The sequence below is a fragment of the Sinohyriopsis cumingii genome, chromosome 8 (assembly GCF_028554795.1).
Source record: "Sinohyriopsis cumingii isolate HCF-2022 chromosome 8, ASM2855479v2, whole genome shotgun sequence".
NCBI lineage: Eukaryota > Metazoa > Mollusca > Bivalvia > Unionida > Unionidae > Sinohyriopsis > Sinohyriopsis cumingii.
This window is the reverse complement of record NC_142968.1, coordinates 90530318-90545677: the sequence shown is the minus strand read 5'-3', so window position 1 is coordinate 90545677 and position 15360 is coordinate 90530318. Positions and strand designations below refer to the sequence as shown.

The following is a 15360-nucleotide window of genomic DNA, read 5'->3' as shown; positions in this document are numbered from 1 at the left end:
TTTGACGGAGTGACATTCACCTTCAAAGTATTTGCTTTGACAGAGCGTAAATAGATATTCATTATATCAGTAGTGCGATTGCAAGAAGCATTCCACATTTCCTGTGCAATGTATTCCTGTTTAAACATTGCAGGCAGAGAGCTCTATTGATTACTGTTGACAATATACCACTTCTAGTATAATATATGCATTTTCTTTTCGAGTGTGTTGTAATACTAGAAAATTCAGTGACACGGGCAATTAGACTGCCAATAACTGACGAAGAAATTAGAACTGTGTGAACTATATTGTACAATCGCTTTAATCGGTGTTATTTCAAACGTGCAAAGCTGCAAAACACTGAGTCAGCAGAAAAATCACGAATAATAATAATAATAATAATAATAATAATAATAATGACATTATTTTCAGTAGTAGTAGTATCATCATTAGTAGTAGTAGTAGTAGTAGTAGTATTGACGGATGCGGCCTAAGTGGTTCGCTGGTTCGAAAGATAACAAAAGGTACTAGCAGCTGCCTCGCTTGGTGCTCAGCATTAAGAGGTTAGTACTAGGACTGGTTGGACTGGTGTCATGATAATGTGTCTGGGTGGGACATGATGCTACATATCTGCGGCATTGTGCCCCACTACAATACATCACTATAAACTGCATCACTGCAGACATCGTAGCGAAATGACTGGAAAATTGTTAAATCCACGTTACAAATCCAAATCACACGCACACACATTATTATTATTATTATTATTATTATTATTATTATTATTATTATCATCAGTAGTAGTAGTAGTAGTAGTAGTAGTACTAGTAGTAGTAGTAGTACTAGTAGTAGTAGTAGTACTAGTAGTAGTAGTAGTAGTAGTAGTAGTAGTAGTAGTAGTAGTAGCGTAAAGATTGATGAATATACCAACATAATGCCAAATTGCAAATCTATATTTCTTTTATAAATTTTCACGTAAAAAGTTAGTGACTATTTACTTTCGTGTGTAACTGTGCAATAATGCAGAACGGTACTCATCTCAGACATAAGCAGTCACCTACAAGCGGAATTGATTGGTTAGCCGTATCCTATATAAAAAAGCGTTATATTATCTTTGGAACTCTAACAAACCATTCATTCTACCTAAGTAGGTTTGTGAGGGTGGTGTATATAGGTATTGATAGATAAAAGCCACTGAGCTCTGCCGAAGTGCTTCCGCAGAAAACGGTTTATGGGGGTTAATTTAGGACATTTAACTGATAATGCTGGACGAAGTTGCATCACGCACGTTTGCATGTTTGTGGCGGAGTAAGGCTTATTCAGCTCTGATCAGTTTTCATCTTAGTTTACTCTATATTCAGTGGAATAAAACAGGTACTCAGCACTCAGAAATATACATATTATTTCAAAATGAGTGAGAAAGGACCGTTCCAAAATGGAAATAAAGTGGCTGACAGTAGCAGCTCGACTGCTTCCAGTAGCGATGGAAGTTGCATGGAGCTTAATATTCCCGACGACGCAAAAGACGAAAATAAAAGAGTGTCCATTCTAGTGGTCACGGTTAAACTTTGCATCTGCTTCATTACCGGTATATTCTTTGGATTTGCTCTGGAAAAAGGACGAGGTAAGCGTATTGTGAACGGTGTCCATCCATATAGTTATCATCATCGTCACGACCTGTCTACCCCTGCGCATTCTGTGTCTGTTTGGGAACTCTCAGTAATTTTGCAAACGTCAATGTCAATTTTCTATATTTCTCAAGAAAAAGAAAAAGAATGTTTATTTTCATAGCTTTGGGTACAAATCAGGATACAGCAATACATATATTACCCACCTCCTTATAACGGGCTCCTACTGATACAGGATAATAGTATGTGCTTATTTCCCTAATTTCGTTGGTATCTTATACCTTTATATAAAGGCCACCTGTCAATAAAGACAAAATGTTAGTCACTTCACGGTTCTTTAAAGACAGGTTTTCCCTGTATTTTACTCTGTCATCACATATGTTATTCGTGCTTGCTTGATAATTTACAAGTCTTTATTCTTTTCCGACAAAATGTAATTTACACATGAAAACCAATTTTTTTCCTTACCTCCTTTATTAAGATTATCGGTTTATCCAAACCCAAATTATGTCCAACCACCATCAACGTGCAGGTTTCCGTCCAAACTTCTCTTATTTCGAACGTTGTCTAATTTCCACATGATGATTAAGTTACGTGCATAAACACATATCATGTTTTTGTTTCCCTATTATGCAGGTTTGAAAACACTTTATAACGTTATAAATGACGTCATTACGTCATCTAAGACAGAAACGTTATGTTTTTCAAGGAATCAATTTTACTTAAAAGTCATATCACTAAAGTATATTGTTGAACAAATATTGTAATTTGCGTCATGTGACAAATAGAATCTCACATTTGCGCTCATTTCATATGGAATTTATGAAACTCGTCTTAATAATCTCTATCTTTTGATCAAAAAGGCCGAGCAAAAGAGAGAAATTATTCCACTCGTTTCATAAATTTCAAATGCAAAAGATTGAAATTATTTGATTCGTTTCATAAATTTCTCATGAAATGAGCATAGATGTAAGATCCTCTATTGCGTCCCTAGTGGAGCTTTGCTAATTATATTTTCATGTTAAATCCTCCATTAGACCATCACAACAGCTACTAAAGGTGGTGATGTTTGTATAGTTGTACGAACATTAGTTATTACAGAATTTAGTAGTGGTAGCATTAGTAGCATTGTTGTTGCTGTCACGGATTTTTCTGATGTTGTTCTATATTATTGGTGCTATTTGTGTTCAAAAGAGAAACTTACGAAGGCTTTATACTTAAATAGATTTGTAAGAAAACCATGTTAAATATACTGTTTTATGTACGAAGTCTGTGTGTTTCTATAAATTTAAAAGAAAACCAAGTTAAATATACTGTTTTACGTACGAAGTCTGTGTTCTTCAGTAGATTTATAAGAAAACCAAGTTAAATAAACCGTTTTATGTACAAGGTCTGTGTGTTGCAATAGATTTATGAGAAAACCAAGCTGTCTATACCGTTTTATGTACGAAGTCTGTGTGTTTCAATAGATTTATAAGACAACCAAGTTAAATATACCGTTTAATGTACGAAGTCTGTGTGTTGCAATAGATTTATGAGAAAACCAAGCTGTCTATACCGTTTTATGTACGAAGTCTGTGTGTTTCAATAGATTTATAAGAAAACCAAGATAAATATAGTTTTATATACGAAGTCTGTGTGTTTCAATAGATTTATAAGAAAACCAAGTTAAATATACCGTTTTATATACGATGTCTGTGAGTTTCAATAGATTTATAAGGCAACCCATTTGTCTATATTGTTGTATTGAACGCAATATATGATTCTAAATTGGTCTCTGTGTGTTTGCGTGTGTGTGTGTGTGTGTGTGTGTGATTTGGATTTTTAACGTAGCTTTTTTTTAAATCAGTCATATCGCTACGATGTCTGCATTGTGACAGTTTATAGTGATGTCTAGCACTGGGGCATCATGCCGCAGACATGTAACATGATGTCCAACCCAGTCACATTATCCTGACACCAGGTCGACCAGTCCTAACACTAACCTCTTAATGCTGAGCGCCAAGTGAGGCAGTTATTAGTACATTTATATGTCTTTGGTATGACTCGGCCGGGTATCGAAACCACGACCTCCCGCATTCGAGGCGGACGCACTAGGCCACTGGAGCGGTTACTAAATTGGCATTTTCCCAGTAATAAACATATAACATGATATAAAGGTGTATAGAAAGTTGTCCTTTTCACTGCATCCAACAGCGAGGAAACAATTTTTCTTGTTATTTTGGAAGGAGAAAATAAGTGTAAAACTATCCTTTGATGAAAAAGTTACGATGCTTACAATTTACTTGAAAATATTTTGAAGATTGTCATATTTTTATCCACTTCAGTGTTGGAACCCCATAACGGCTAGTCTTTGCCTATTATTGTGAGTAGAAATATATAGTTAACAGTAAATGAGGATGTATTACGTCCGTGGCTTTTATGGAACCAGATCCTTCCTTCCTTGTCAATGATATTATAGTAAATATGACAAACCTATCAGAACTCAGTTAGATTTGTGATTGTAAAACATATGTGATTCCACTACTTTCACAAAATTTGGAAGCCTCCAAAAATGCAACAATGGCAAGAAAATCTAATCAATTCGTTTACATATACGTAGAAAAATCATTCGAACTTGTATTTTTCTTCATAAGTGGTTTTTGCATAATATTGTTAATATTGTCAAAAGAATCATTGTCCAAAACGTTTAAAAATATGTTTAAGAAAATAAAAATCACCAATTGTTGTAAAGGAACGATGAAGTAGTCATGTCATTTACAAATAAATACAAATATGCCTACAAAGTTACAAATAAATACATATATGCCTACAAAGTTACAAATAAATGCAAATATGCCTACGAAGTTACAACAAAATACAAATATGCCTAGAAAGTTACAAATTAATACAAATATGCCTACAAAGTTACAAATAAATACAAATATGCCTACAAAGTTACAAATAAATGCAAATATGCCTATAAAGTTACAACAAAATACAAATATGCCTAGAAAGTTACAAATTAATACAAATATGCCTAGAAAGTTACAAATAAATACAAATATGCCTACAAAGTTACAAATAAATACAAATATGCCTACAAAGTTACAAATAAATACAAATATGTCTACAAAGTTACAACAAAATACAAATATGCCTACAAAGTTTCATTTGTCTACTCATAGTCCAGAAAGTCATCAATTCACTAAAATGTAAATATAACTACGTATGGAAAAAATATAAATACAAATGATTATGGAAAATTCGTTTTTGTCTACTCAAGTAGATTTTACTTAATGGTTATAACAAGGATTTTGTAAATAAAAAAATAAAATAAGATATCAACTGTATAAGTCTACAAAGTTCAAAACAACGCATAAACAAATTAGAAAATTTTCTAAGTATATTATAGAGTCATCTGCAAACAAATAATCCAGTCAAATTTCATCTGTGTAATCTGGGGTTTTATTTATTTTTACAACCTTAGTAACAAACTTCTAGTGACGGACTGACTTATGGATGGACAGGGCTAATTCAAGATGCACACGTTGCAAGCAGTGAGGGCATGCATATTAATATTTTGTAATCCGTAATATGTTTGAAGAGTTTGTGTTATTATGTATATATGACAGGATATACGACGGTATGAATTGGAGTTTGTGTTATTATGTATATATGACAGGATATACGACGGTATGAATTGGAGTTTGTGTTATTATGTATATATGACAGGATATACGACGGTATGAATTGGAGTTTGTGTTATTATGTATATATGACAGGATATACGACGGTATGAATTGGAACACAGTTTACAACCTTATGGCCATTATCATCCCTGGTACGTTGAGAACTGTTCGATATAACAATTGGTATGTGATTGCTGCTCTTAAATAATCGATCTACTTTTTCAATTAAACGGTTTACAAAGACACAGTGATCACATTCAAGAGGGCTCTCAAAACTCACTTATTTTCGACTGCAAGAACAAACTTAAAGACCTAATAATGTTTCCTACCTTAAATATTTTCAGCATGTTTTTTAATGTTTTCTAATTTCATGGTGTTTGTTTTTGTAATCATATCATTATATTTTTTTTATCTTATAGGTGTTGTCTAATGTTGTAAAGCGCTTAGAGCTTCTAAAGATTAGGCGCTATACAAAGTCCTCATTATTATTATTATTATTATTATTATTATTATTATTATTATTATTTACAAGTATGATACATTACGTATATAAAACAACGACCGTGTAGGAAAATTTATATGCTAAAACAGCTGACAGGACGAAATTACACACCATAATCCAATAATAATCGGCCGAATTATCTATCAAAAACTATTCAATGATTGACTTTAAAAGAATAAATCCATATGGGGTCATTTTTTGGCAATAATCAATGTAAAATTCTAGAAGTTATTCGTTGGCTATTAGACAGTTTGCATGATGGCTCAGAAAGTAGTCTTTATCTCTAATTTTAAGTATGACAATTTAGAACTTTGGTATACTTTAAGCTACGTCCGAAAATTGATTATACATGTGTATTACCTACCTAGGTATGAATTCTTTATTTAGGTCTAGTTCTTCCTACCTTATAAGCTTTTATCTACGGCGTTATTCAGTTGTCTTGATGCTTACACAGCTATTATCCTACTATCAGATATCTAGACGTAAACAATAATTTTGTGCAAAAATGAGCACATAACGGCGCTCTTCTCGATTGTAGATTTTTCCCACATTCCCAACATTTCACCCCACCACCCAGCCCAGCTCAACTGTTATCTCTGATATGAAATTATTTTCTGAATTAAGCAAACAAATCAGCAACGCTTCAATTAAGAAACGATAAATACTTAAATAATACATGAAGTGGCAATCGACAAAAGCTCATGTATACACCTCAGAAAATGTAGCGATGTCACTCCTATGATACGTCGGTGGTTTAAACATCCAATTTTACACACTGAAAGACTGACTGACACAGACAATCCAAGTCTACGCACTGAAATTCTGGCTGACACAGAATATCAAAGTCTTCACACAGAAAGACTGGATGACATATTACTCACTCACTACATTTATGTTATAGACAACTGACAGTCACGAACTTGGTGAATACTTGTCCGAATTGTTGTCTACTTTTGAATGCAGTATGATTAAATTCGTTTTTTATGTACAAAAATATATTTGAGTGCACTGTATTGCTTTTGATAGGCACTGAATGACATCGTGTCCTTCGAGGACCTAAGTTTTATCTTAAGATATCAGACCGAAACCGTAAGCATGTGGTGTTTCTTATTGCCGTTACCCTCGTCATGAAAAACCCATTAAGGGATCAGTTTTCAATCTTTCTCCATTTGGCACTTCTTGGTAAAATAATTCATTCAATATTTGATGTGGGCAATACACACTGATATAAAAACCAACACCTGATACGCGGTATCTTCATCTTCATGGTCAATTATTTCTTAATCAGTTGAATAAAATAAAGTAGATAATGTAAAGCTGTGCAACAAAATCATTTGCAATTCATAATAAGAAAGGTAATCTGTTTAACCAAAGACAATCTTGACATTCGAAAAACAGAATGAAGTAACTGGAACGATATATTCGAGTCCTGAAATCCGAATGACAGTTCAGTGATAAATCGATAGGTAGATGCATCTACTTATATATCATCATAATAATTTATATATCACACGGTCTGAAAATTAGTTTGTAGACAACGGTCTTAGTTTTATATGTAAAAGTCGCTACATTAGAAATCATTTTTGTGCCGTTATCGTAGTACAATATTCTCACCATTTTCTCTTGGACAGAGACTGAAGGGCGCACATGAATTTTTTCAGGCCTAGTGTTCTGGCAACTGTTTTGTCATGGCGTACCGTGTATGACTGATATTAAGATATCTTGTGTTTTCTCGTGGCATAGCGTGTATGACTGTTATTCTGATATCATGTGCTTTCACATGGCATACCGTGTATGCCTGTTATTCTGATATCATGTGTTTTCTCATGGCATACTGTCTAGCACTGGGGCATCATGCCGCAGACATTTAGCATGTGGCCCCGCCCAGTCACATTATCCTGACACCAGGCCGACCAGTCCTAACACTAACCTATTAATGCTGAGCGCCAAGCGAGGCAGCTGTTAGTACCATTTATTTTTTAGTCTTTGGTATCACTCGGCCAAGGATCGAACCCACGACCTCATGCATCAGAGGCGGACGCTCTAACCACTAGACTACCAGAGCTGTCTTATAGCTGTATGGATGTGAGGTCTAGAGTTTTGATGTTATTGTTATTTTGAATGCGAGGTTTGCGGTTTTGATATTACTTTTTATGTGAGGTCTAGAGTTTTGATGTTATTGTTATTTTGAATGCGAGGTTTGCGGTTTTGATATTACTTTTTAAGTGAGGTCTAGAGTTTTGATGTTATTGTTATTTTGAATGCGAGGTTTGCGGTTTTGATATTACTTTTCATGTGAGGTCTGGAGTTTTTATGTTACTGTTATTTTGAATGCGAGGTTTGCGGTTTTGATATTACTTTTTATGTGAGGTCTAGAGTTTTGATGTTATTGTTATTTTGAATGCGAGGTTTGCGGTTTTGATATTACTTTTCATGTGAGGTCTGGAGTTTTTATGTTACTGTTATTTTGAATGCGAGGTTTGCGGTTTTGATATTACTTTTTATGTGAGGTCTGGAGTTTTTATGTTACTGTTATTTTGAATGCGAGGTTTGCGGTTTTGATATTACTTTTTATGTGAGGTCTAGAGTTTTGATGTTATTGTTATTTTGAATGCGAGGTTTGCGGTTTTGATGTTACTTTTTATGTGAGGTCTGGAGTTTTTATGTTATTGTTATTTTGAATGCGAGGTCTGCGGTTTTGATGTTACTTTTTATGTAAGGTCTAGGGTTTTGATGTTATTGTTATATGAATGTGAAGTCTTGAGCTTTGCCGGAATTGTTATATGTATATGAAGTCTTCAGCTTTGCCGGAATTGTTATATGGATGGTTTAGTGATATTTCTGTTATTGCACATGTACACAGATTTTTTTTATGGGAAGAAAAAATAACATTTTTTAAGAGGAGCATACCTCTATATATTTTTGTTTGGGAAGACCGATATGCGTTCTACAAACATCTTTATTCAAATTTAGTGCTGTTATATTTTGAGACAGACTTGTGTCTGCAAAAACATATAACATGATTTATCTTACACATTGTTGATGCTTGTATATTCAGTTATAAATGGCTTCTATCAAATAAATTGGTTGTTACTTATGACTAAATGGATGTTACTTATGACTAAATGGTTGTTACTTATGACTAAATGGTTGTTACTTATTACTAAATGGTTAACATTTTCCTCTGTTGTTTAGCTGAAAGATGAAGATAAACAAACATGGCTTTGTAATGTTCTAAAAACAGCATCTATTTCTTATTTTTTAAAATTTAATCGGAATGATTTTAACACGCATTCCACAAAAGTATAGAATAATTTTTAGAAAATACCGTACAATGAAAATTACAGGTTTCCAGGTGAACTGAAAAGAGGCAAAATCTGGATATATCTGAAAGAGACCTTGAATTATGTGTCTCACACGAATTTCACTATCCTTTTTAATATCATCATTTTGTTCGTTGTTAAATAACACAAATGTCAACTTACAGATTAGGTTTTAAAAAAAGCTTAGAGACCTGATGCTTGAGCCCGTTCCCGTGTAAACTCATAATAACTATGTCTACTACTTTTTCATCCCATTTTTTGTCATGTATGTCCCGAGATCCTAACCTATTCTACGTGATTTCTTTTTGTTTGTTTTTGCGGCACTTAGATCCCTTTATCATGCCGAGGAAATTGGATCTAAGTGCCTATCTCAAGAACACACCAAGTCTGGCCTGGGCGGGTATCGAACCCATTAACCGACTCTCTACCATCTGCGATACCGCTGCTCTCCCATTGCAAATGAACGCTACACGTGTGTTCATTCTTTGTATGTATATTCACCAAATAGATTTCTATATAACGATTGTATCTTGATTTTGATTTTATTTGAACTGAATGATAAAGGTTCTTGCTTTATTTTCTATAATGAATCCGTTTTCTACAATTTTCAAACTGATATTTTTTTCTCAGAAAGCTCTCAACTTTATATACGTTAAAACTTTAAGACATTATCGGTTATATTTGCTGATTCAACATCTGTGCTTTCAGTATTTCTAAGTGTTCTCCAAACTAAGAAAATGAAATCGTCTTTCTCAGTTTTTACACCCCTATAAAGGTTTACTTTCATATATATATATGAATCGTCTCCATACATCGATGAGCACCAATCATTGTGCGCTAATCTTTGGACCTATGAATTGTAGGCAATCAAATCAATTAAACATGATTAGCCGTGCTGGTTATAATGTGAATGACAATATCGTATTCATTATATATGAGAATAGTTAACCAGCGCTATGAGAGTTGAACTAGTACCTTGAGTCATACTGGGCTCATCACATTATTTAACGATGTCTTGAAAGACTAGTTTAGGTTTATATGCATGACTTAAAAAATACACTGCAGCTATATCACTTTAGTAAATATTTCAGCTACATATTCAAGGAATGAGCAAGGGCTAGTTTCTACTTTTCTTAACACAAAATTATGAGTGTTTTCCACACCAGGCCAAAGAGCAAAATACATGTTTTGGTTGGTAGCGAATACCATACTGTGGCCTTGCTTTGGGCTTCCATGTCTGGCAAGTAAGCAGGATTCGAATTTTCATGTCAGTTGAATGAACACACCTAATAACATTGGGCGCTTGCTGTTTCAGTCTGGTGATGTTTAGATTTGCCAGATTATCGATCTGAACACTGGTGACAGATTGTTCTCCTTACGAGTTTTCTCCACATAGGACACCGGTCTAGTAAATGCGATATCGTAGTTGGTAGCATCGTAATTTGATCGTTCAGATCATTCCGTTTCTCGTGCTTTTTTTCTTTCTTCTTTCTTTCTTGTTCAAAGAGACAACGAACTAATATGACCCTTGGCCTCTTGTGCAATCAAGTCACCAATACTGAGATTGGTAAGCAGATGTTTGTTCTGCTGTTTGAGAGGACACTGGCCGACGCGTACATCCAGCTGAAGTGCTGAGGCCGGTGTTGCAACAGAAGGGTTTGCTTTTTTCATGTTTTCATGAGCGTAGTTGGGGGGGGGGGGACACCGCCATAATTTATTGTAAGCATTGTCTATTAGTGTACGCTGTATATTCGATATTTTTGTTATCTATGTGCATACGATTACATTCTGGATTGCATATTTACCATGACCAATATTTATTACTGAATTTCTTATTATATTATTACAATGATGCACTTTTGTGTCTTCAGATTCCATATGAGCAATTTTATGTTCTTTTTTAATATTACACGCGTTAACATTCATGTGTCTTTCGAATTCTAATTTTTTTCTCTTTGCAATTGACAAATCTCATTTTATACCACAATGTTAAGTATCACCCAGGTACCAACTTTAACATCATGGAAGTTCCCATGTAGCAAAACAAAAGATGCAAGTTAGCTATTTGCATGGAGAAAATTTCAATTGATTAATCTTTAATTATGACAATAAAGTGCGCAGTGATGACTGAAATTAATGACCTGAGTCCATGTTATTTTCTATTCATGGTGGTTTGATCCGGCCTGAAGTACCTCGTCAACAACGTAAAATCAGACGAATAATAAGACAATTTAACTGCTTCTTTTTCCAAAGCATTACATTGTCTTAGCCTTGAGAGAGAAGCTATTTAACTTTATGTGCCAAAATATACTGTAAATTGTCTGTTAAAAAAAATAAACAGCAATCCATCGAATTCCCGGGGGACTGCTAATATGAATAACTTCACTCCGCCAAATTTCCGCGGGACTGCTTACAATAATAACTGCACTCCGTCGAATTCCTGGGGACTGCTTACACGGATAACTTCATTTCGTTAAATTCCTGGGGGACTGCTTACGTGAATAACTTCACTCGTCGAATTTAGCCTTGAAATAATAGAACCATATCAAGTTTGAATCTCACTGCTGGATCCAGTTTATCCGGTTTAGGGCAACATTGAAATAGATTACGGCTATCTTGGATAATCGCTTAATCTGAGTAAGCATATAAAGTATGACAACACGACGACGACAACACGACGACAACACTTATTACTTTAAATTATATACTTAAGCGTGAAATATAGAGGTTTGTTGGCTAAATAATTTTCATATTTTTTAATTCCTGTATTTTTCCATGGGAACAATATAAGATTCGCATCGTGCCTTGAGACGCTTGATTGTGTGTGCCTATAAATTTGTACATACAGCAACAAAAACGACTACTTTGTGAGCTAAAACAAATAGTAGAAAATGACCTACATTTCAGACATGGAAATTAATTTTTGATAAAGAAATTTGACCAGACGCCGTTTGCGTCTCTCTGAAATTATTACTCATACTTCCTTGACAACAACGATAACCCACTCTTATGAACAGTCTCTACTTTTCTATCAGTCATACATGTACTATATAACAATATATTTGTAATTATATAGTACATGTATGACTGTTGATTAAACTGCAAGCACTGATGCGAACCCTTGTGTTGTGATGCACCGCAGAATGGAACATGTTTTCAGATATGTTTAAATAGCGTACAAAATGACAAAATGTAATTTACTGCGACAGCACATGTCAACTTAATCCTAGCCCTTTCTTAAATCATATATATTTATATGAAGCATATGAAGGTGAGGTGAATTTACTAAAAGACGGTAGGAATGAGCGTGTTGTGCAAAGGAGTGAGTTGGATCATCTAAACTTCGATTCTGGAGCCTGTTTGATGTAAATATAAAAAATCATACATTAATACCGGATATATTTCATCTTGTGGTTCCAAAAACGATATATTATAACTCGTGGCTTCTGTAGTTAAAATATCACGTTGAAATATGTCCAGTACTAACGTAGGTAAAGATATATATATTCACCCAAAAAGGTATCAGATAAATTTAAAAGTTGCTAGTAACCAATTGAAGTTAAAATGGCCAAAAGGAATGCTCTTCCTTATTCTTTCGAAATCTATTAAAACGTGTCTGCATTTGACAACGCTGAAGGTAATCTTAATTGTATTGTACACATGTTCCGTACAAGTGTTTATCTTCGGTTTTAAATCAACAAAACTAAAAGAAATTGGGAAAATAATTCCAGTCGTTTTGAATTTACTGTGCAATGTGATTGGTTAAAATTGGTCACGTGATATTGAGACAGAATTTTTTTTACTGAAAAATTCTGAGATTCTGGGATATCCTTTCGGTTTCTTGTGTACTTTCGATCAAGGCTCGTTTGTATCATGGTCTTCCAACATAATAATAATAAGAAGAATAATGAATCTATCACCTGACTTCAAAAAAAAAACTCTGCAACCGTAGATAAAATCTTCGATAAGACATTCGACCTCTCCGGTGGCCTAGTGGTCAGAGCGTCCGCCTCGGACGCGGGAGGTCGTGGGTTCGATCTTCGGTTGAGTCATACCAAAGACATTAAAATGGTACTAACAGCTGCCTCGCTTGGTGCTCAGCATTAAGAGGTTATTGTTATGACTGGTCGGCCTGGTGTCAGGATAATGTGACTGGGTGTGACATCATGCTACATGTCTACGGAATGGTGCCCCATTTATAGACATCACTATAAACTGCCACATTGAAAACATCGTAGAGATATGACTGAACAATTGTTAAAGCTACGTTAAAAATCCAAATAACACACACACACACACACACACAGGCGCGCGCGCGCGCGCGCGCGCGCGCGATAAGACGTTCAAAAGCTAATTGAACATTCATTCCTCTCTGCACTCCAACACTCACCTCTGATATAAAACAAAGCACATGGCAGATTTTTCGAGCAACTTTGGCTACATAAATTACTGCATTCTTTAGTTTGACGGTAATTGTGGAGAATCAGAAGAGCTGTTATTGTTGATCAGGACTATATTATGTAAGAGCAGAACATCTTTCTAAATATAAACTCATTTTATTTCATGAACGAAATGCGTACAAAGCAATACCAATGAATGCAAAGCAGATATTTGCTAAGTTGAAATTTACAGCGACCGTCAATATTTCGTTTGTAGTCAAACTTAGTCATACTGTACCATCTAGATCATCCTCATTAGCTAATGGTTACACATAGTTTCACATCGGCGATGAATCAAGTGGATCCACTTCCCTTGCATAGCAAAGATGTGACAGGATATTCTGGCACTATTTGAGGAAGATAGTGAATGAAAACTATGTACCCGCCAAGATTCAAACGATTTAAGCCATCTGCTGATTTGACGATTGAAACAAATAAAATTAGAATTATGAGCATTAAATATTCATAGTTGGGTATTTATCGAAGTGTAATTTTATTTAATCACTCACTTCTTCAGACTTTATTTACTTTTGTTATGGTTTATTAATTTAAACTTCGATAAACAGATGATCCTGATTATTTAATCCTTTAATCCTGCAATGCTTTCCCTAATAGTTACAACATCAATTAACATCATCATCTTTTCTTTCTGCAATTTAACTACGTTACTTAACACTGTGTTATATATATTTTATTTACATAGTTGGTTAGTTTAATTTTTTTATTATTTCATTACATGCTATTGTAATGTAACACTGTATGCTGGACTTGACTTTGTCCAAAATTTAGTTCATTTCTGATTGACCTGATTGACTTTTTTATTTCATTTTATGTAAACAACTATACATTGCTAAATTATTTTCTATGTGTATGGCATTAATATCAGGATCATTATTAATAGAAGAAGTAAATATGTTTATTTGGGTCAAATTTTGGAATTTTCTGAGTGTAATCCAGGCTATGGATTCGATCTTGTAAACATCGCGATCATTCTATAAGGTTATTTTCCATAAGGTAATGTTTTTGTTTTAGAAAATGCTAATTGTGACCTGAGGTCAAATAGAGAACTAGACATTCTTGTAACTGTAGGGATGTGGATCAGTCGCGCTTTGACATCTAGCGCTTTCAAGTTGTATATTACATGTTGTGACCAGTAGTTTTGGGCTGGAATCTTTATTGTTTAAATTATTTAATTCAAGCGATTATTTTCTCTGGAAATACAAAAGTTCTCTGATAAAATTCTTTGATCAAGACATTTACTGGAATGTATACTGAATTCAAACCTGGAATTGCATTACTGTAATTCTACAAAAGACTATTGACACATCAACACTCTATAAGCCATAACAGACACGTCATAGCCTTCAGTTTTTGGATTTCTTCAGGACTTGTACTGAGTTTTATTTATGACTTTGAATTATTGGCACTTGTGCCTGTAATTCTATGATTATTTTGGGATTTAAATCGCAACACCGTAAGTTTTTTTCTTCTCATTTTCACTTTGTATTCTAGGGAAATAAATTTATTTGTTAAATTTTTACAAAGCTTGTTGTTTTTCACTCTGTTCTATTACTTATTTTAAGAGCATAGACGCGTAACAACTGCTATGATCTACCCGCACCATACGCACGAATCTTAGAACAGTCGTATCACTGAATCATGAATTATTAAATTATACCTATTCTAAGTTTCATAGCTTTAGAACTGAAGGAGCAGGTCAAGTCACTGCGGTGAAATGTTGTGCATACTGAGTGAATTTCTAAAGAAAAAAATGTCCTATCTGAATATTTTATCAGCATTCCGATTGTTCAAGTTTCA

General features: G+C 34.2%; 1 protein-coding gene across 3 annotated transcripts in view; it reads left to right on the top strand.

Annotated features, from left to right (window-relative positions):
• The first annotated feature begins 1140 nt into the window (after nt 1-1140).
• Nucleotides 1141-15360, top strand: part of LOC149794126 (uncharacterized) — a 58560-nt gene continuing 44340 nt past the window's right edge. For all 3 annotated transcript variants that reach the window (XM_089968116.1, XM_089968115.1, XM_089968117.1), the window contains exon 1: nt 1141-1603. In XM_089968116.1, coding sequence (XP_089824242.1) covers nt 1390-1603 — 214 coding nt within the window. In that variant the 5' untranslated portion in view covers nt 1141-1389. The remainder of the gene's footprint in view (nt 1604-15360) is intronic.